General features: G+C 44.6%; 1 protein-coding gene across 1 annotated transcript in view; it reads left to right on the top strand.

The window, feature by feature from the left end:
- The window catches only part of dnah9l (dynein, axonemal, heavy polypeptide 9 like), a gene marked incomplete at both ends in the record, with an annotated part of 263,680 nt that overhangs the window by 199,861 nt on the left and 40,257 nt on the right, over window positions 1-23,562 (top strand). The window contains 11 exons of the mRNA XM_080727109.1: window positions 1,289-1,435; window positions 2,853-2,966; window positions 4,430-4,573; window positions 7,662-7,844; window positions 9,826-9,927; window positions 10,622-10,756; window positions 13,037-13,210; window positions 16,066-16,198; window positions 17,764-17,866; window positions 19,813-19,935; window positions 22,562-22,766. Of these exons, the coding sequence (XP_080583235.1) occupies window positions 1,289-1,435; window positions 2,853-2,966; window positions 4,430-4,573; window positions 7,662-7,844; window positions 9,826-9,927; window positions 10,622-10,756; window positions 13,037-13,210; window positions 16,066-16,198; window positions 17,764-17,866; window positions 19,813-19,935; window positions 22,562-22,766 (1,563 nt within the window). The remainder of the gene's footprint in view (window positions 1-1,288; window positions 1,436-2,852; window positions 2,967-4,429; window positions 4,574-7,661; window positions 7,845-9,825; window positions 9,928-10,621; window positions 10,757-13,036; window positions 13,211-16,065; window positions 16,199-17,763; window positions 17,867-19,812; window positions 19,936-22,561; window positions 22,767-23,562) is intronic.

The following is a 23,562-nucleotide window of genomic DNA, read 5'->3' as shown; positions in this document are numbered from 1 at the left end:
TCATAACACGAAAAAATGAAATCTCCTACTCAGGATGTATCCTTGAAGCTAATCTTTCCAGCAAAAAGATGACTTCAAAGGTAATAAATAAAATCAACCAACAAACTCGTTTCCTACAGAGGATCGCCCCGATGGTCAACTTCAACACACTGAAGACCATAGCTCCCTTCAAAGCAGTCCAAGCACTCCATGATGAAGTCCTGGTCCTGAGGAAGAAAACACACATTTTCTCTGTTTCCTCCAGGGGTACAGGAAGTAGAATTATCTCTCTGTGTTTCCTCTAGGTCTACAGGAAGTAGAATTAGTCTTGTGTGTCCAGACTGTTGCCTACGCGATTTGCAAATACTCCCGTCAACAGCCTGGGGCACGGAAATAGAAACGTTGAGTGCGAGATAAGGCGGATGTGACGCAACCGCTCCCTTGGTGCAGTAACAATAACAAGTCCTACTGGAAGCGTTATGTCTCCTTTCAATATTTTTGGGACGTTATTTTGTCTTTCTCTGGTGTGTTTGGTGTTAATTTCAAGATGCTTTCACATGTTTTCGTAAACTATACACCCATAACAAGAATATGCCGCTCGACTGACTCTGTCTGTGCAAGTGTGTTTCTGTTATGTTTCCAATGGGACTACAGTTCATTATAATGACTGTCTGTGCTAGTGTGCTTCTGTTATGTTTCCAATGGGACTACAGTTCATTATAATGACTCTGTCTGTGCTAGTGTGTTTCTGTTATGTTTCCAATGGGACTACAGTTCATTATAATGACTGTCTGTGCTAGTGTGCTTCTGTTATGTTTCCAATGGGACTACAGTCCATTATAATGACTCTGTCTGTGCTAGTGTGTTTCTGTTATGTTTCCAATGGGACTACAGTTCATTAGAATGACTCTGTCTGTGCTAGTGTGTTTCTGTTATGTTTCCAATGGGACTACAGTTCATTAGAATGACTCTGTCTGTGCTAGTGTGTTTCTGTTATGTTTGCAATGGGACTACAGTTCAGTGCAGCAGTGACTACTTCCGATACTTGCCGTTCGGGAGCTGCCGTTCCAGACTCTATATAGCATTCAGAGATTGTGGAATAGTTGTCTGGCTACGCGAGGCTAGGTCCACAGGAAGTATAATTATCTCTGTGTGTATCCTACAGGTGGAGGATCTGAAGGCTAAGCTAGCGCTACAGGAGGTGGAGCTGTGGCAGAGGAACAGCGACACAGAGGCTCTCATCACTAAGATCTATCTATCTATCTATCTATCTATCTATCTATCTATCTATCTATCTATCTATCTATAGGTAGAGGACCTGAAGGCTAAGCTAGCGCTACAGGAGGTGGAGCTGTGGCAGAGGAACAGCGACACAGAGGCTCTCATCACTAAGATCGGCCAACAGACGGACAAACTGAACCAGGAGAGGGCAGTGGCAGATGCAGAGGAACAGAGGGTGGGTGGGTTAGGGTGTGTGTGTGTGTGTGTGTGTGTGTGTGTGTGTGTGTGTGTGTGTGTGTGTGTGTGTGTGTGTGTGTGTGTGTGTGTGTGTGTGTGTGTGTGTGTGTGTGTGTGTGTGTGTGTGTGTGTGTGTGTGTGGCAGAGAAAAGCCTGTGACAATATGAGGCAGAGAGAGTTCTAGGAGGTGGGGCTGAATTTTTACAGAAGTTGTATTTTTTTACAGCGCGTTGTTCCTGCAAACGTATTCCCTGCTCCGTTGGTTGCGCTCGCAATAAACAATATACAAAATACAAATAAAAACATTGATTCAGGTGATATTACACCTGTTAACTGTTCTGCTGCCCTTGACGACGCTCACCGTCAGTGAAAGGGTTAATACCATGGCGCCGTTGACGGCGAGGACTGTCAATGTTACTGTATATACAGTAAAGATATTATTACTTACTGTACGTCGCTCCGGTCCCGCCCGCATCGGTAATGTCCGCGATTTGTTTACAACGCACGTCGGGCGTGCACGCGAAGTTAACGTCCTCCATAGTAAATCCATTGAGAGGCCCATAAAGAGACTTCATTTTCTCCAAAAGGGACATTCTTATACAAAGGATGGTCTCCACTCTCCATAGTGTACACAAAAGCTGGGCGCAGCCATGTTCTCTTCTGGGCCCACACTGTCATGTGACTAGATGACGTAATCGTTGCCGTCAAGTGATAATCCAAAAAAACAAAAACAACCCCCTTCCGGCCCTTCAAAATAATAGCGGCGGCCTATGGAAGAAACGGCGTGGCACCGAGGCCACGCCGTTAGAGAGATATAGAGAGATCTCTCTCTATAGCGCTGCTGCTACTCAAAGATTTGCCATTTCAGATCATGGCAAGTGACAAGCCAGTGAAAACAGCAGATCTACGCACACAACGCCTCACATCACGAGGCGTTGTGTGCTTGTAGATCTGCTGTTTTCACTACTTTTGTGCAACGGCCTTGTATGATGAAGCAGGGCTTTACTTTGCAAAACAAATCATAAATGTGAAACTTGGAGAACTTGGAGATTCTGCCCGACAGTGACGATTTACTTTGTTGGCCGCAACAAAGTAAATCAAACAAAATGGAACGAAGGCCGACATTTTATTTTTATTTTTTTCCTAATGGCCGGCCTGGACCGGCCAGGAATGAACCGGCCGTTCGGGAGTTGTCCCGCTTTTCCTAATGGTCAGCACGTCCCTGAACCAACCAGAAGGCATATGTGGCCAGGGTGCTTTGTGTGTGTGTGTGTGTGTGTGTGTGTGTGTGTGTGTGTGTGTGTGTGTGTGTGTGTGTGTGTGTGTGTGTGTGTGTGTGTGTGTGTGTGTGTGCTTGTGTTGTGATTGGCCAGGTTTTGACTGGACTCTCTCTTCTCTGTGTTGTGATTGGCCAGGTTGCAGCCATCCAATCAGAAGTGACCAAGCAGCAGAAGGAGAGTGAAGAGGACCTGAGGAAGGCGGAGCCTGCGTTACAGGCTGCCGATACCGCCTTGAATACTCTGAACAGAGTAAATATACTTTACTTATAGAGTAGATACTATACCTATACCTATAGAGTAATACCAGCCTGCGTTACAGGCTGCCGATACCGCCTTGAATACTCTGAATAGAGTAAATATACTTATAAATACTATACCTATACTTATAGAGTAAATATGCTTATAGAGTAAATATACTTATAGAGTAAATACCAGCCTGCGCTGCAAGCTGCCGATACCGCGTTGAATACTCTGAACAGAGTAAATATACTTTACTTATACCTATAGAGTAAATACCAGCCTGTAATTAACAACGTTGTATTGATTGATTGAAGAATTTATTTTCAGTTTGCATAGGAAAAAGTACAGTTTCATGACAGTACAAATCACTGGTACAAGGTCAACTAAAAGGAGATCCTAGTAAGCTTCACGGCTTATTTACACGGGAACCACTTCATGTATCTCATATAACAATGAATAGAACACAGTGCTTTATGTATCTCATATAACATTGAATAGAACACAGTACTTTATGTATCTCATATAACATTGAATAGAACACAGTGCTTTATGTATCTCATATAACATTGAATAGAACACAGTGCTTTATGTATCTCATATAACATTGAATAGAACACAGTGCTTTATGTATCTCATAACATTGAATAGAACAGTACTTTATGTATCTCATATAACATTGAATAGAACACAGTGCTTTATGTATCTCATATAACATTGAATAGAACACAGTGCTTTATGTATCTCATATAACATTGAATAGAACACAGTGCTTTATGTATCTCATATAACATTGAATAGAACACAGTACTTTATGTATCTCATATAACATTGAATAGAACACAGTACTTTATGTATCTCATATAGCATTGAATAGAACAGTGCTTTATGTATCTAATATAACATTGAATAGAACAGTACTTTATGTATCTCATATAACATTGAATAGAACAGTGCTTTATGTATCTCATATAACATTGAATAGAACAGTGCTTTATGTATCTCATATAACATTGAATAGAACACAGTGCTTTATGTATCTCATATAACATTGAATAGAACACAGTACTTTATGTATCTCATATAACATTGAATAGAACACAGTGCTTTATGTATCTCATATAACATTGAATAGAACACAGTGCTTTATGTATCTCATATAACATTGAATAGAACACAGTGCTTTATGTATCTCATATAACATTGAATAGAACAGTACTTTATGTATCTCATATAACATTGAATAGAACACAGTGCTTTATGTATCTCATATAACATTGAATAGAACACAGTTCTTTATGTATCTCATATAACATTGAAAGACAGGCAGATAGAACACAGTAGTATGCATAGGATAGCATCAATTACAAAAGCAGAAAAAAAGAAACAAAACAGACTACACACCTGACACACATATACTACTGTCCTAATCTCTCTCTCTCTCTCTCTCCCCCCCCCCCCCCCCCCCCATCCAGATGAACCTGACAGAGCTCAGGACGTTCCCCAACCCCCCCTCCATCGTGGCCAACGTCTCAGCAGCTGTTCTCGTCCTCATGTCTCCTGCAGGGAAAATCCCCAAGGACCGCAGCTGGAAGGCTGCCAAGATGGTCATGGGCAAGGTAAGCCACTAGGGGGAGCCTGAATGCTGCCAAGATGGTCATGAGTAAGGTAAGCCACTTAGTCGGAGGCATTAGGGTTTTTTCGTGCTAATCAGTCTAAAAGCGCCACATTTTACACAGATGAGCCCAGGACTTGCTCTAATGATTTAGCTAGGGCGCCCGAGTCGGCGACCTTCGGGGTCAAATCAAGTTGGTTCCCATCGACTTTCTATACACTGTACTACAGGAGGAAAATACCCAGAAAGAAATCTGCTTTAGTAGGATGTGAGGGGTTAACTAGTAGGATGTGAGGGGTTAACTAGTAGGATGTGAGGGGTCTAACTAGTAGGATGTGAGGGGTCTAACTAGTAGGATGTGAGGGGTCTAACTAGTAGGATGTGAGGGGTCTAACTAGTAGGATGTGAGGGGTCTAACTAGTAGGATGTGAGGGGTCTAACTAGTAGGATGTGAGGGGTCTAACTAGTAGGATGTGAGGGGTCTAACTAGTAGGATGTGAGGGGTCTAACTAGTAGGATGTGAGGGGGCTAACTAGGGGTTTGTCATGAAAACCTGAAACCCTGCGTCCCCAACAGAGCCCTGAGATCCGCCGATAAGCAGCTGCTGGTTGAGCCAAAAAAGGTCTGCTACATCCATAATTATTTTTAAATCTCAGGTTAAAACTCACCTTTTCTCACTAGCTTTTAATCTCCCCTGAGGTCTTTTACGGTTTGCTTTTATACTGTATATGAGTGTTGTGTTCTTTTTGACATGTGTTATATGTACATGCTCATGCTTTTATTGTTTGCTCCTTCTCTGTACAGCACTTTGGTCAATTTCGGTTGTTGTAAACGTGCTTTATAAATAAAGTTTGATTTGATTTGATTTGATTTGATTTGATGATGCTGAATCCATTGCCAGCATTTGTTTTGCGCAACAACAAAAAAATCCTTGGGCTATACATGGCCCCAGAAAACACCCACAAAACGGTGAAAAGTGATGACTCATCACTTTCATCACTAAACCATCGTTTTCTGGGGCCATTTGTAGCCCAAGGAATGTTGTCGCTGTGGCAACCCCGAAGGTCGCACCATCCCAAGCCCTGGGATACATCTGTGCAGAATTTGGCGCTTTTAGACTGATTAGCATGAAATGACCATTCTATCTCCCTAAGGCCCCTGACTAACTAAAAGTTTCCCACTTCCACGTGTGTCACAGAAACCGATAGTTGCTAGGCCAATCAGAGATTGTGCATTACATTCCCCCATTCACACACACACATTCATTACATTCCCCCATTCACACACACATTCATTACATTCACACACACATTCATTACATTCACACACACATTCATACAGTGATGTCAGAGGAAACCATGCTTGGCACCAACCTGATCATCAGGAGCAGTTAGGGGTTCAGAGTCTTGATAATTAACACCAACCTGCTCATCAGGAGCAGTTAGGGGTTCAGAGTCTTGATAATTAACACCAACCTGCTCATCAGGAGCAGTTAGGGGTTCAGAGTCTTGATAATTAACACCAACCTGCTCATCAGGAGCAGTTAGGGGTTCGGAGTCTTGATAATTAACACCAACCTGCTCATCAGGAGCAGTTAGGGGTTCGGAGTCTTGATAATTAACACCAACCTGCTCATCAGGAGCAGTTAGGGGTTCGGAGTCTTGATAATTAACACCAACCTGCTCATCAGGAGCAGTTAGGGGTTCGGAGTCTTGATAATTAACACCAACCTGCTCATCAGGAACAGTTAGGGGTTCAGAGTCTTGATAATTAACACCAACCTGCTCATCAGGAACAGTTAGGGGTTCAGAGTCTTGATAATTAACACCAACCTGCTCATCAGAGCAGTTAGGGGTTCGGAGTCTTGATAATTAACACCAACCTGCTCATCAGAGCAGTTAGGGGTTCGGAGTCTTGATAATTAACACCAACCTGCTCATCAGGAGCAGTTAGGGGTTCGGAGTCTTGATAATTAACACCAACCTGCTCATCAGGAGCAGTTAGGGGTTCGGAGTCTTGATAATTAACACCAACCTGATCATCAGGAGCAGTTAGGGGTTCGGAGTCTTGATAATTAACACCAACCTGCTCATCAGGAGCAGTTAGGGGTTCGGAGTCTTGATAATTAACACCAACCTGCTCATCAGGAGCAGTTAGGGGTTCAGAGTCTTGATAATTAACACCAACCTGCTCATCAGGAGCAGTTAGGGGTTCAGAGTCTTGATAATTAACACCAACCTGCTCATCAGGAGCAGTTAGGGGTTCAGAGTCTTGATAATTAACACCAACCTGCTCACCAGGAGCAGTTAGGGGTTCAGAGTCTTGATAATTAACACCAACCTGCTCATCAGGAGCAGTTAGGGGTTCAGAGTCTTGATAATTAACACCAACCTGCTCATCAGGAGCAGTTAGGGGTTCAGAGTCTTGATAATTAACACCAACCTGCTCATCAGGAGCAGTTAGGGGTTCAGAGTCTTGCTCAAGGACTCTTCAACACTACTCTCTGTTCCAGGTGGATGAGTTTCTCCAGAACCTGGTGACCTTTGATAAGGAACACATCCCAGAGGCTACGGTTCCCTAACCCTGACCCCTGACCCCTGACCCCTGACCCTGACCCTACCTCTCTGTTCCAGGTGGATGAGTTTCTCCAGAACCTGGTGACCTTTGATAAGGAACACATCCCCGAGGCTACGGTTCCCTAACCCTGACCCCTGACCCCTGACCCCTGACCCTGACCCTACCTCTCTGTTCCAGGTGGATGAGTTTCTCCAGAACCTGGTGACCTTTGATAAGGAACACATCCCCGAGGCTACGGTTCCCTAACCCTGACCCCTGACCCCTGACCCCTGACCCTGACCCTACCTCTCTGTTCCAGGTGGATGAGTTTCTCCAGAACCTGGTGACCTTTGATAAGGAACACATCCCAGAGGCTACGGTTCCCTAACCCTGACCCCTGACCCCTGACCCCTGACCCTACCTCTCTGTTCCAGGTGGATGAGTTTCTCCAGAACCTGGTGACCTTTGATAAGGAACACATCCCCGAGGCTACGGTTCCCTAACCCCTGACCCCTGACCCTACATCTGTGTTCCAGGTGGATGAGTTCCTGCAGAACCTGGTGACCTTTGATAAGGAACACATCCCAGAGGCTACGGTTCGCTGCGTCAGAGACGAGTACCTCAGCGACCCCGAGTTCAACCCAGAGTTCGTCCGACAGAAATCCTCCGCTGCCGCGGGTCTCTGTGCCTGGGTGATCAATATGATACGCTTCCATGAGGTGCGCGCACGCACGCACGCACGCACGCACGCACGCACACACACACACACACACACACACACACACACACACACACACACACAACACACACACACACACACACAAACACACACACGCACGCACGCACGCACGCACGCACGCACGCACGCACGCACGCACGCACGCACGCACGCACGCACACACACACACACACACACACACACACACACACACACACACACACACACACACACACACACACACACACACACACACACACACACATTGATTGATTGAAGACTTTATTGTCAGTTTGCATAGGAAAAGGTACAGTTTCATGACGGTACAGTTCACTGGTACAAGGTCAACTAAAAGGAGATCCTAGAAAAGACTACGCTTATTTCCACAGGAAACCATTGAAGTATCTCATATAACATTGAATGACAGACAGAATATAGTACTATGTATCTATCTATCTATAGAGTAGATATAGTAAAAAAAATAAAAATAAAACAAATAAACACAGTAGCTAAATACAAAGAAGGGTCAGGGGAGGCTGGGCTAGGTTTGTTATTGCCAGTTATAAATGGCTGCCGCCTGTAAGTGGTTTTTCAGGGCGATTTTAAAGGATACTAGGGAACCACACTCCTTTAAGGCCTTCGGTAGGGCGTTCCACATTTTGGTTGTATAGCAGAAGAACAAGTTTGACCCTTTGTTTGAGTTGACTTTGGGTTTAACGTGATCTGTGGCGCTGCCTCTGGTGTTGTAATTGTGGACGTCCTTAACGTTTACACACATTTACATTTTTATTTGAGTCCACATTTATCCATTACAGGCACAAATCATTTCCAGTAGCTTCTGTTGTCCTCTGAAACAACATGTTTCTCAGTGCTTCCAGAATGAACAGAATGTAAATAACACATGAATGCATGTCATGTTGTGTTAATGTTTTGTTTGTCATGTTGTGTTAATATTGTGTTTGTCATGTTGTGTTAATGTTGTGTTAATGTTGTGTTTGTCATGTTGTGTTAATATTGTGTTTGTCATGTTGTGTTAATATTGTGTTTGTCATGTTGTGTTAATATTGTGTTTGTCATGTTGTGTTAATATTGTGTTTGTTTGTTTCTTTCCATCTCTGCTGATATCCTGGACAGATCTTTGTGAGTACACACACACACACACACACACACACACACACACACACACACACACACACACACACACACACACACACACACACACACCTAGTCTGATATCGATACTGATGATGATATGACCGTGATACTACTGACAGGCATTGACACTAAGGCTTGCCCACCTGCCCCCGGCAGGTAAATAAAACGTCAGGGCAGGTGAAGTTGGCTTTCAGGTTGCCCGACAGGGCAAGTGCTCATTTGAGAGGGGACACAAATGTCTATAAACACAACACCAGATATCTGTCTAAACACCTGAACGTGGCCAGTGTGCTGTGTCTTCTGGTCTGTGGAATGTAAAATAAGAGCACTATTTACCTATGATGTGCTTTATTTACTGTTGCTACATTTAAAAATATAAAATAACAAGTGTGAAACCATAGACATATTCAATCATAGCTAAAGTATTTGGATTTGGAGGTATTGATGTATGACATTTTATCGCACTGCCCCAGAAAGTGAAGAAATAAGTGTTAAATTGAGCGGTAATTAAAATCATACCTATCATTTTATAAAGGATGATTTACTTTTCGTGCAAGTAGAACATGACCTGTACTTGCCCGATGGGCAAGTGCCTCTGAGACCTTAGTGTCAACTAGTGACTGACATGATACTGTCTGTGTGTGTGTGTGTGTGTGTGTGTGTGTGTGTGTGTGTGTGTGTGTGTGTGTGTGTGTGTGTGTGTGTGTATATGTGTGTGTGTGTGTGTGTGTGTGTGTGTGTGTGTGTGTGTGTGTGTGTGTGTGTGTGTGTGTGTGTGTGTGTGTGTGTGTGTGTGTGTGTGTGTGTGTGTGTGTGTGTGTGTGTAGGTGCTCTGTGAGGTAGAAGTTAAAAGGATGAGTTTATATCAGGCCAACGCTGACCTGGCCGAAGCTGCAGACAAACTGGAGGTCATCAGGAAGAAACTCAATGTGAGACGCACACACACACACACACACACGCACGCACGCACGCACGCACGCACGCACGCACGCACGCACACACGCACGCACGCACGCACGCACACACACACACACACACACACACATGCACTGCACACCATAGACTGTAAAAGAAATATATGTTTCAATCATGGTGATTGAGACAAGGCTTTAAACTAGCGACAGGAACCATTAAGTATTTATGACAATGTTTATTAAGGTAAGAAAATAAAAGTTTGGGGGAAATGAATGGAATCCTATGGAGAACATGTTGCTTCTGGTACCAGAACAGCACACCTAGTGGCCAATCTCTCTCTCTCTCTCTCTCTCTCTCTCTCTCTCTCTCTCTCTCTCTCTCTCTCTCTCTCTCTCTCTCTCTCTCTCTCTCTCTCTCTCTCTCTCCTATATTAACATAAGGTCTCTCTCCCATCAGGACCTGGACAGTTCCTTAGAGGAGATGACATTATGCTACAGTCTCTCTCTCTCTCTCTCTCTCTCTCTCTCTCTCTCTCTCTCTCTCTCTCTCTCTCTCTCTCTCCTATATTAACATAAGGTCTCTCTCCCATCAGGACCTGGACAGTTCCTTAGAGGAGATGACATTGTGCTACAGTCTCTCTCTCTCTCTCTCTCTCTCTCTCTTTCTCTCTCTCTCTCTCTGGGTAACTAAAGGTCTCTCTCCCAACAGGACTTAGACAGCAGTCTAGAGGAGATGACATCGTGCTACAGTCGTGCGATCTCAGAGAAGCTCCGCTGTCAGGACGAGGTCAACCACACCAACAAGACCATCGAGCTGGCCAATCGGCTGGTCAAAGGCTTGGAGGTAGGCGGGGCAATGAGCTGGCCAATCGGCTGGTCAAAGGCCTGGAGGTAGGCAGGGCAATGAGCTGGCCAATCGGCTGGTCAAAGGCCTGGAGGTAGGCGGGGCAATGAGCTGGCCAATCGGCTGGTCAAAGGCCTGGAGGTAGGCCACCCTGGCTACAATAGCAGATGTAAACAGCATGAACCTACAGACACCGGAAGTGGCCAAAGTGCTGCGGTTAACGGAAGTTACGTCATGCGTTGCAGTCCGTTTACATACAGATTGTAGCTCTTAACTCGCTCTTAATAGGTGTCCTTTGTCAGAATCCATGTTTTTGTTTGGATATTGTTTATTACGAGCGCAACCGATGGGTCGGAGAGAAGTAGAACAGTTTTTTTTTCGCCAGAGGGGCTTGGAGGGGCGGGGCTTGGAGGGGCGGGGCTTGGAGGTAGGCGGGGCCATTGGAGGTAGGCGGGGCCATTGGAGGTAGGCGGGGCCATCACATCTAATTAACCTCCCTGAGTTGTTGGTCCAGAGTACCAAACCCGTAAAAAAAAAAAAGAAAAAAAAAAAAAAAAAAAAAAAAAGGTTCCTAAATGCCCTAAAACATTTCTTCCGGTCTGGACCTGATGCGGATATGGAAATGTATTTCTGGTAGGCGGGACAAAGACTCTTTTATTTACACACATTGGACATAGCGGTGGGCGTGGTTTACTGCTGCCACTCAAACACCTCCCATTCATTTCCCCCACTGAGGCAAAAATATCAAAAACGATATTTTTTTGCCTAGAATCAAGCTATCCTGGTGAATCATGACCAGAAAACCTTTGATTCTGAGATTTTTTTTTAAATATATTTGAATATAATATGAACAGAAGGTTTTCTGGTAATAATTCACCAGGATCTTGGATGGCTTAAGATTATTGATATCAATATTTGTGTAAAAGTATGAACACCATTCTAAAACGGCTAGTTCCATTCCTTGATTCTGATTGGCTGGTTGCTGTCGTATATGAGACTATAACCCACATCAGTTTACATCAAAGCCAGGTGTGTTATTTCTTTCCACAGTGCCGTGAGGCTGAACTAGAGAAGCGAGCGTTTGATTTCCTCTCAAATCCTGCCGTGAGGGTGCTTCTAAGCACCGCCCGCATGCATAGTACAGTGACTGAATGGCTCCGGGCGGGGCTTGTAAAGGCAACAAGCGCCCTCTATTCTCCAGGCACCACTCGGCTGTTAGTTTAGGTTGCTATGCTAGCGTTTTTGATGTGATGTTCACCCACATAGCAGCTAAATCTGGATGAAAATAAACATGTGTATGGATCGAATATGGTTCTTAACATGAGACTGATGTAACACTTAAAGGGGCACTCCACCACTTTTCAACCTATGTTCATATTGGTCCTCACTCAAAAATTGTTTTTTTTGTTTTTTTTTTCAGAGGAGGGCTGTGGGCAGGTCAGAAACCCATCGTCTTGTGACATCATCGATTGCCAATCCAGCTTATAGAAACTGCAGGCTTTCTATTCCTGAAAAGTTGCAATTTTAAAGTGAAAGCCATTGTTCTCGCGATAATAAAAATCTAAATATTTTTTTTCAAAAATATTGATTATTTTTTTTATTTTTTTTAAATGATGATGTCACAATACGATGGATTCTGAACTTCCCACAGCTCTCCTAGGAGACTTGGACTGAGTAGAAAAATATTGTTATATTTTATCATGAACATTAGTGAGGACCTATTATATGAAGACAGGTTGAAAAGTGGTGAACTACTCCTTTAAGTGTTGTTTCCTTATTTTTTTTGTCAAAAAGAAAGACGTGACTTTATAAACACACACTGGCTTCCGTTCCTGGGATGTGGCTGGTAAACCAGGAAATGTCTCTTCCTGGTGGCGGAGAAGTGTACTTTTTTCTTTAATATTGGGATGTTTAGAATGATTATGTTGCCATTTTGTAACCGTTTTAGAAAAGCAATAAGCCACGCGAGGTTTGTGGTTACCTGGTATTTTACACCGGCTGAGAGGGTTGGAGACACGAGGCACAGCCGAGTGTCTCCCTACGCCTCTCAGCCGGTGTAAAATACCAGGTAACCACTCGCCTCTTGTGGCTTATTGCTTCAGTAAACCACTAAAGCCACTGCTATGTGGACCATATGGGTAGAGACTACGTGCGCTGGACCCAATCAGTAGCTCAGTAACGTGTGTGTGTGTGTGTGTGTGTGTGTGTGTGTGTGTGTGTGTGTGTGTGTGTGTGTGTGTGTGTGTGTGTGCGTGTGCGTGCGTGCGTGCATGCGTGCAGAGTGAGAACGTGCGCTGGGCCCACTCCGTGGCTCAGTACCACGAGCAGGAGGAGACGTTGTGTGGAGATCTGCTCCTCACCGCGGCCTTCATCTCCTACGCTGGCAGCTTCTCCAAGAAGTACAGACGAGAACTCCTGGACAACCTCTGGATGCCTTACCTGAGGAACCAGAAGGTCAGAGCTATAGACCCTATTAATAACACCTTATATAGGACTATAGATCTTTAGATCATTCATCTCCTACGCTGGCAGCTTCTCCAAGAAATACAGACGAGAACTCCCGGACAACCTGTGGATGCCTTATCTACGCAACCAGAAGGTCAGAGCTATAGACCCTATAGAACTATAGAGCTATAGACCCTATAGAACTAGATCTATAGAACTACTGGACAACCTCTGGATGCCTTACCTCCGCAACCAGAAGGTCAGAGCTATAGACCCTATTTAATAACACCTTATATAGACCCTGTGGTTGCCTTACCTGAGGTGACTGAGTTACTATGGCCCAAGGTGGAGGGGGCCCTAATTACTTTATTCTTTAGCTAGTGAAAAATAGCAGATATACAAGCTTGCAGTGCGGCACTCGCAAGCTGTGCCGTGTGTTTGTGTTTTTGAAGAACATTCATGGGGGGCCTGCAGTGAATCCTTGTACCCAGGGCCCAGAATTTGATGTGACACCCCTGCTGTTTCTCTGCTGTCTGTCTCACATCTCTCTCTCTCTCTCTCTGCAGGTCCCTGTCCCCATGATGGAGCAGTTGGACCCCCTGTCTGTCTCACATCACTTCCTGTCTCTCTGCAGGTCCCTGTCCCCATGATGGAGCAGTTGGACCCCCTGTCTGTCTCACATCACTACCTGTCTCTCTCTCTGCAGGTCCCAGTCCCCATGATGGAGCAGTTGGACCCCCTGTCTGTCTCACATCACTACCTGTCTCTCTCTCTGCAGGTCCCTGTCCCCATGATGGAGCAGTTGGACCCCCTGTCTGTCTCACATCACTACCTGTCTCTCTCTCTGCAGGTCCCAGTCCCCATGATGGAGCAGTTGGACCCCCTGTCTGTCTCACATCACTACCTGTCTCTCTCTCTGCAGGTCCCAGTCCCCATGATGGAGCAGTTGGACCCCCTGTCTGTCTCACATCACTACCTGTCTCTCTCTCTGCAGGTCCCCGTCCCCATGATGGAGCAGTTGGACCCCCTGTCTGTCTCACATCACTACCTGTCTCTCTCTCTCTGCAGGTCCCAGTCCCCATGATGGAGCAGTTGGACCCCCTGTCTGTCTCACATCACTACCTGTCTCTCTCTCTGCAGGTCCCAGTCCCCATGATGGAGCAGTTGGACCCCCTGTCTGTCTCACATCACTACCTGTCTCTCTCTCTGCAGGTCCCAGTCCCCATGATGGAGCAGTTGGACCCCCTGTCTGTCTCACATCACTACCTGTCTCTCTCTCTGCAGGTCCCAGTCCCCATGATGGAGCAGTTGGACCCCCTGTCTGTCTCACATCACTACCTGTCTCTCTCTCTGCAGGTCCCTGTCCCCATGATGGAGCAGTTGGACCCCCTGTCTGTCTCACATCACTACCTGTCTCTCTCTCTGCAGGTCCCTGTCCCCATGATGGAGCAGTTGGACCCCCTGTCTGTCTCACATCACTACCTGTCTCTCTCTCTGCAGGTCCCTGTCCCCATGATGGAGCAGTTGGACCCCCTGTCTGTCTCACATCACTACCTGTCTCTCTCTCTGCAGGTCCCAGTCCCCATGATGGAGCAGTTAGACCCCCTGTCTGTCTCACATCACTACCTGTCTCTCTCTCTGCAGGTCCCAGTCCCCATGATGGAGCAGTTGGACCCCCTGTCTGTCTCACATCACTACCTGTCTCTCTCTCTGCAGGTCCCTGTCCCCATGATGGAGCAGTTGGACCCCCTGTCTGTCTCACATCACTACCTGTCTCTCTCTCTGCAGGTCCCAGTCCCCATGATGGAGCAGTTAGACCCCCTGTCTGTCTCACATCACTACCTGTCTCTCTCTCTGCAGGTCCCAGTCCCCATGATGGAGCAGTTGGACCCCCTGTCTGTCTCACATCACTACCTGTCTCTCTCTCTGCAGGTCCCAGTCCCCATGATGGAGCAGTTGGACCCCCTGTCTGTCTCACATCACTACCTGTCTCTCTGCAGGTCCCTGTCCCCATGATGGAGCAGTTGGACCCCCTGTCTGTCTCACATCACTACCTGTCTCTCTCTCTGCAGGTCCCTGTCCCCATGATGGAGCAGTTGGACCCCCTGTCTGTCTCACATCACTACCTGTCTCTCTCTCTGCAGGTCCCAGTCCCCATGATGGAGCAGTTGGACCCCCTGTCTGTCTCACATCACTACCTGTCTCTCTCTCTGCAGGTCCCAGTCCCCATGATGGAGCAGTTGGACCCCCTGTCTGTCTCACATCACTACCTGTCTCTCTCTCTGCAGGTCCCAGTCCCCATGATGGAGCAGTTGGACCCCCTGTCTGTCTCACATCACTACCTGTCTCTCTCTCTGCAGGTCCCTGTCCCCATGATGGAGCAGTTGGACCCCCTGTCTGTCTCACATCACTACCTGTCTCTCTCTCTGCAGGTCCCTGTCCCCATGATGGAGCAGTTGGACCCCCTGTCTGTCTCACATCACTACCTGTCTCTCTCTCTGCAGGTCCCAGTCCCCATGATGGAGCAGTTGGACCCCCTGTCTGTCTCACATCACTACCTGTCTCTCTCTCTGCAGGTCCCTGTCCCCATGATGGAGCAGTTGGACCCCCTGTCTGTCTCACATCACTACCTGTCTCTCTCTCTGCAGATCCCAGTCCCCATGATGGAGCAGTTGGACCCCCTGTCTGTCTCACATCACTACCTGTCTCTCTCTCTGCAGGTCCCTGTCCCCATGATGGAGCAGTTGGACCCCCTGTCTGTCTCACATCACTACCTGTCTCTCTCTCTGCAGATCCCAGTCCCCATGATGGAGCAGTTGGACCCCCTGTCTGTCTCACATCACTACCTGTCTCTCTCTCTGCAGGTCCCTGTCCCCATGATGGAGCAGTTGGACCCGGTGTCCATGATGACAGACGACGCTACGGTGGCTCAGTGGAACAACGAGGGCCTGCCTGGAGACAAGATGTCTACACAGAACGCTACTATACTGTTAAACTGTTAGTACCTTATTCACCTTATTACTGTTATTCACCTGGAGACAAGATGTCCACACAGAACGCTACTATACTGTTAAACTGTTAGTACCTTATTCACCTTATTACTGTTATTCACCTGGAGACAAGATGTCCACACAGAACGCTACTATCCTACTGAACTGTTAGTACCTTATTCACCTTATTACTGTTATTAATACCTTATTATCAGTGGAACAACAAGGTTGTTTCAGCACCATACAGAGGGACAGCTCCTTATTGTCCATGTTTCAGTACCATACAGAAGGACAGCTCCTTACTCATGTTTCAGCACCATACATAAGGACAGCTCCTTACTCATGTTTCAGCACCATACATAAGGACAGCTCCTTATTGTTCATGTTTCAGCACCATACAGAAGGACAGCTCCTTATTGTTCATGTTTCAGCACCATACAGATGGACAGCTCCTTATTTATTGTCCATGTTTCAGCACCATACAGAAGGACAGCTTATTATCCATTGTCCATGTTTCAGCACCATACAGAAGGACAGCTCCTTACTCATGTTTCAGCACCATAAATTAGGACAGCTCCTTAATCATTGTCCATGTTTCAGCACCATACAGAAGGACAGCTTCTTATCCATTGTCCAAGTTTCAGCACCATACAGAAGGACAGCTCCGTATTGTCCATGTTTCAGCACCATACAGAAGGACAGCAGGCTTTGAACAGGTTGATCTTGGTAGCTCTTCAGATGTCTTATAAGATATAACTTATTGCAAGCACTCCAGGCCTGTCCTTTCCTTGTCAGGAAGTCCTTTTTGCTACGTTTGATCCAAGGTGTTTGAATTCCTCCGTTTCTTTGATGTCCGTCTATGGAGCAGATGTTTGCATGATCAGAGTCTTCATTCAGAAGAAGGCATTCTGTCTTCATGGCCTTCAGCAAAAGGCCAATTTCGGTAGATATCTGTGGAACATAATGACTGTGGTCTGGTAGATGGGTAGATATCTGTTAGGTAGATATCTGTAGAACATAATGACTGTGGTCTGTTAGGTAGATATCTGTAGAACATAATGACTGTGGTCTGTTAGGTAGATATCTGTGGAAAATAATGACTGTGGTCTGGTAGATGGGTAGATATCTGTTAGGTAGATATCTGTTAGGTAGATATCTGTAGAACATAATGACTGTGGTTTGTTAGGTAGATATCTGTAGAACATAATGACTGTGGTCTGGTAGATGGGTAGATATCTGTTAGGTAGATATCTGTCGTACATAATGACTCTGGTCAGTTCTCGTTCTTCTGCGTTCCGCCATTATCGCCATTAATTGTTTACAAGATCAGCTTTGCAGATTGTAGTGGATTGTGCTTTACGTTTTTTGATTTTGAGGTGCCAGCCTGCATTTCATCTGACACCACCACAAGATGTGGGTGGAGCATCACGTCCCATTGACTCCAATAGGATAACCAATCACTCGTGTGTGTGTGTGTGTGTGTGTGTGTGTGTGTGTGTGTGTGTGTGTGTGTGTGTGTGTGTGTGTGTGTGTGTGTGTGTGTGTGTGGGGGGTGTGCGCGCGTGTGTGTAGGTGAGCGTTGGCCCCTCCTCATTGACCCTCAGCTGCAGGGCATCAAGTGGATCAAGAGTCGTTACGGCAGCAGCCTGAAGGTGGTCAGTCTGGGACAGAAAGGGTGATTATTATTATTATTAATACGTTTATTATATTATAATCATCATAATGAAGGTGGTCAGTCTGGGACAGAAAGGGTGATTATTATGTTATTATAATCATCATAATGAGTTATTACATTATTATAATCATCATAATGAAGGTGGTCAGTCTGGGACAGAAAGGGCGATTATTATTATTAATAAGTTTATTATATTATAATCATCATAATGAAGGTGGTCAGTCTGGGACAGAAAGGGTGATTATTATATTATTATAATCATCATAATGAGTTATTACATTATTATAATCATCATAATGAAGTTTAATACATTATTATAAACTTCATAATGAAGTATGATAATGTGTTATTACATTATTATACTCATCATAAATAAGGTGGTCAGCCTGAGACAGAAAGTGTGAGATGCTCTGTTTAAAATCTCTAGACTTGACTTATGATACGTAGCCTGTAAAGTTAGTTCAGGCGGGTATAACCGAGAGGGTACATTGCATTGCAGTTGTATAAGGACACTAATACACACTATTATGCCAGACCCTACGTCATTGGCCGACGTGGCAGTCAGCTGATGATTTGCCAACTACTTAAGCCCGCCCAGTCTGTCATTCTACCTGCTGCTCTTGCCTGGACTGTTGCTTGTGTTTGCTTGCCCCCACCGCCTCCCCAGCACCACCAGTAGGCTCTGCTAACTCTGTTCCCCATGGGGGGGGGGGGGGGGGGGGGGGTTTGTTTATATATCTATATATCTCCCTGCTCATTAATGATGTTCTGCTTCTGTGCTGCTTGCTGCTGAGCAGGGAGAAAATTTTGCAGAGCCAAACGCCAAATTAAATGTCATTTACACACTTGTATACTCATTAATAATAAACATTGTTCGATATATTGTGAGTTACCTGACTGAAGTACACAAGTTGTAATCATTATTTGAAGTATAATTATTGTATGTCATAATATAGAACACGCTGTGGTCTCAGTTTAACATGCTATTAACATGCTAACATGCTAACATGCTAACAGGTACGTAGACGTCATTGAGCAGGCGGTGGTCTCAGTTTAACATGCTATTAACATGCTAACATGCTAACATGCTAACATGCTAACAGGTACGTAGACGTCATTGAGCAGGCGGTGGTCTCAGTTTAACATGCTATTAACACTTGGGGAGCCAAACGCGTTCAGGGACGAGTTATGGCCACTAGATGTCACCCTGCCACAGGAAGTTATATCGTCGAGGGACGAGTCAACAAATAGTTAACTTTTCGAGACCGCAGCTTCCCTTTGCATGCCCTGAATCCATTACGTCACCCAGCCAGGGCAGGAAGCCCCCTGTCTCTCCCCACACGGAAGGATTTTACATGGCTTTAGATTCTACTTTGAAACATAAGAACGGCTTTATCTGAGAATGAGGTAAAAACAGCCCCATGGAGGCAGAGAGCTGATTGTTTTCACGGCGACACTTTACCGCGAATTTACCGCGATTTTTTTACCGCGAGTTTCGCGAGCGTTTGTAAACAAATGGAGTACCTCCTCAATCTTCTCTGGACACGCACGTGCACACGCACGAAGCTTGCGGGGCTCATCAAAACATAACGTAAGTCAATGGTGGCACCAGCAACAGCTATAAATGTTATAAACCTTGGCCGCCCATGTGTTAACATGCTAACATGCTAACATGCTAACATGCTAACAGGTACGTAGACGTCATAGAGCAGGCTGTGGTCTCAGATTAACATGTTGTTAACATGTTATTAACATGTTATTAACATGCTAACATGCTAACATGCTAACAGGTACGTAGACGTCATAGAACAGGCTGTGGTCTCAGTTTAACATGTTATTAACATGCTAACATGCTAACATGCTAACAGGTACGTAGACGTCATAGAGCAGGCTGTGGTCTCAGTTTAACATGTTATTAACATGCTAACATGCTAACATGCTAACAGGTACGTAGACGTCATTGAGCAGGCTGTGGTCAGCGGCGACACCGTCCTCATCGAGAACCTGGAGGAGACCTTTGACCCCGTCATCGACCCCCTGCTGGGCAGACACACTATCAAGAAGGGAAGGTAAAAACACACGTAAAGGACGAGGTCATTTGCTTGCGTGCGTGGGATCAACTTTGACCAGAACAATCCAGGCACTGCAGGGGACGTGGCACTGATAGAACAGAATGAATTTGCAAGTCTCTTGGCCATATTTGGAGATGACTGACGTCTGACATCATAGATTTCTGACGTCATAGACCACATTAGGCGTAATGTTGAGGAGACGAGGGATCTCCATATATGGTCATAAAAGGGATTGTATTACAACTCATCCGCGCTGCCCGCGATGCGACGCAACGCGAGTGATGAAATCTCATTCAAATAAATTTGTTTCAACGAAGACGTCCTGACCGCTCGTCCACCCCTCCTGTTTTCGCTCATGGAGCCTCTTTTTTGAGAGAGGTTTCACTGCGACGTCCATAGAGGTAAATGACCATGTCCCACCCCCCAAACACTTTATATTATTATTCATTTATTTGATTGGTTCAGGCTACGTCACAACGCAATGGCAGACGCTCCATATGCAGACATTATTTCGCGGGACATCGCGTCGCTCGCGTACAGTGCGGATGAGGTGTTAGTGTGGTTACCCTAACAGGGCATCATCTGAGAATGCTCATATATGGACATGTTGTGTCAGTCTCATGTGGTCTGTGAAGTCAGATATCTATGATGTCAATTTGTGTCTTGGCCATATATGGAGCATGAGGTGTGACAGACAGATGGACATGCGCTACAAGTTTTACTAAATAGCGATTAAATCAGGTGTAGTCAAGCTCGCTCAAAGTATTTTACGTTGGCCATTTTGAACATCCAAAATGGTGGCCATAACAATAGTTTTTTGGGGGATTCTGTGAAGATTCCACAAATGAATACTAATAAAATGAATAATAATAAAGAACAACCTCTATTTTATACTCTATATTATACTATATTATTTCACTGTATCCTTGCAGCTACATAAGTACTAACCATTCATTTAATTGCATATCCTCACAGCTACATAAAGGTGTTATTTTAACCATTTAATTGCATATCCTGACAGCTACATAAAGGTGTTATTTTAACCATTTAATTGCATATCCTCACAGCTACATAAAGGTGTTATTTTAACCATTTAATTGCATATCCTCACAGCTACATAAAGGTGTTATTTTAACCATTTAATTGCATATCCTGACAGCTACATAAAGGTGTTATTTTAACCATTTAATTGCATATCCTGACAGCTACATAAAGGTGTTATTTTAACCATTTAATTGCGTGTCCTCCCAGCTACATAAAGGTGTTATTTTAACCATTTAATTGCGTGTCCTCTCAGCTACATAAAGGTGTTATTTTAACCATTTAATTGCGTGTCCTCCCAGCTACATAAAGGTGTTATTTTAACCATTTAATTGCGTGTCCTCCCAGCTACATAAAGGTGATATTTTAACCATTTAATTGCATATCCTCCCAGCTACATAAAGGTGTTATTTTAACCATTTAATTGCATATCCTCCCAGCTACATAAAGGTGTTATTTTAACCATTTAATTGCATATCCTCACAGCTACATAAAGGTGATATTTTAACCATTTAATTGCATATCCTCCCAGCTACATAAAGGTGTTATTTTAACCATTTAATTGCATATCCTCACAGCTGCATAAAGGTGATATTTTAACCATTTAATTGCATATCCTCCCAGCTACATAAAGGTGTTATTTTAACCATTTAATTGCGTGTCCTCCCAGCTACATAAAGGTGTTATTTTAACCATTTAATTGCATGTCCTCTCAGCGGTGATATTTTAACCATTTAATTGCATATCCTCACAGCTACATAAAGGTGTTATTTTAACCATTTAATTGCATATCCTGACAGCTACATAAAGGTGTTATTTTAACCATTTAATTGCATATCCTGACAGCTACATAAAGGTGTTATTTTAACCATTTAATTGCGTGTCCTCCCAGCTACATAAAGGTGTTATTTTAACCATTTAATTGCGTGTCCTCTCAGCTACATAAAGGTGTTATTTTAACCATTTAATTGCGTGTCCTCCCAGCTACATAAAGGTGTTATTTTAACCATTTAATTGCGTGTCCTCACAGCTACATAAAGGTGATATTTTAACCATTTAATTGCATATCCTCCCAGCTACATAAAGGTGATATTTTAACCATTTAATTGCATGTCCTCACAGCTACATAAAGGTGTTATTTTAACCATTTAATTGCGTGTCCTCACAGCTACATAAAGGTGTTATTTTAACCATTTAATTGCATATCCTCCCAGCTACATAAAGGTGTTATTTTAACCATTTAATTGCATATCCTCACAGCTACATAAAGGTGATATTTTAACCATTTAATTGCATATCCTCCCAGCTACATAAAGGTGTTATTTTAACCATTTAATTGCATATCCTCACAGCTGCATAAAGGTGATATTTTAACCATTTAATTGCATATCCTCCCAGCTACATAAAGGTGTTATTTTAACCATTTAATTGCGTGTCCTCCCAGCTACATAAAGGTGTTATTTTAACCATTTAATTGCATGTCCTCGCAGCTACATAAAGGTGTTATTTTAACCATTTAATTGCGTGTCCTCGCAGCTACATAAAGGTGATATTTTAACCATTTAATTGCATGTCCTCCCAGCTACATAAAGGTGGGAGATAAAGAGTGTTATTTCAACCCCTCCTTTCGGCTCATCCTTCACACCAAGCTGGCCAACCCTCACTACAAGCCAGAGATCCAGGCTCAGACCACCCTGATCAACTTCACCGTGACCCGCGACGGCTTGGAGGACCAACTACTGGCACAGGTGGTCAACCAGGAGAGACCTGACCTGGAGACCTTTAAGGTACAGATGTGCCCAGGGACGGATTAACCCCTTGCGAGGGCCCCTGGACGATCTTTTTGCAGATTGAAGCCTCTGTAATGTCCATAAACTAGTTGTGAGGCCTGCAGATTGAAGCCTCTGTAATGTCCATAAACTAGTTGTGAGGCCTGCAGATTGAAGCCTCTGTAATGTCCATAAACTAGTTGTGAGGTCTGCAGATTGAAGCCTCTGTAATGTCCATAAACTAGTTGTGAGGTCTGCAGATTGAAGCCTCTGTAATGTCCATAAACTAGTTGTGAGGCCTGCAGATTGAAGCCTCTGTAATGTCCATAAACTAGTTGTGAGAGGCCTGCAGATTGAAGCCTCTGTAATGTCGATAAACTAGTTGTGAGGCCTGCAGATTGAAGTCTCTGTAATGTCCATAAACTAGTTGTGAGGTCTGCAGATTGAAGCCTCTGTAATGTCCATAAACTAGTTGTGAGGCCTGCAGATTGCAGCCTCTGTAATGTCCATAAACTAGTTGTGAGGCCTGCAGATTGAAGCCTCTGTAATGTCCATGCACTAGTTGTGAGGTCTGCAGATTGAAGCCTCTGTAATGTCCATAAACTAGTTGTGAGGCCTGCAGATTGAAGCCTCTGTAATGTCCATAAACTAGTTGTGAGAGGCCTGCAGATTGAAGCCTCTGTAATGTCCATAAACTAGTTGTGAGGCCTGCAGATTGAAGCCTCTGTACTGTCCATAAACTAGTTGTGAGGTCTGCAGATTGAAGCCTCTGTAATGTCCATAAACTAGTTGTGAGGCCTGCAGATTGAAGCCT

The sequence above is a fragment of the Nannobrachium achirus genome (genome assembly GCF_963921795.1).
Source record: "Nannobrachium achirus genome assembly, chromosome: 5".
Taxonomy (NCBI): domain Eukaryota; kingdom Metazoa; phylum Chordata; class Actinopteri; order Myctophiformes; family Myctophidae; genus Nannobrachium; species Nannobrachium achirus.
Note: the sequence above shows the minus strand (reverse complement) of the source record. Positions and strands in the feature narration are given on the sequence as shown.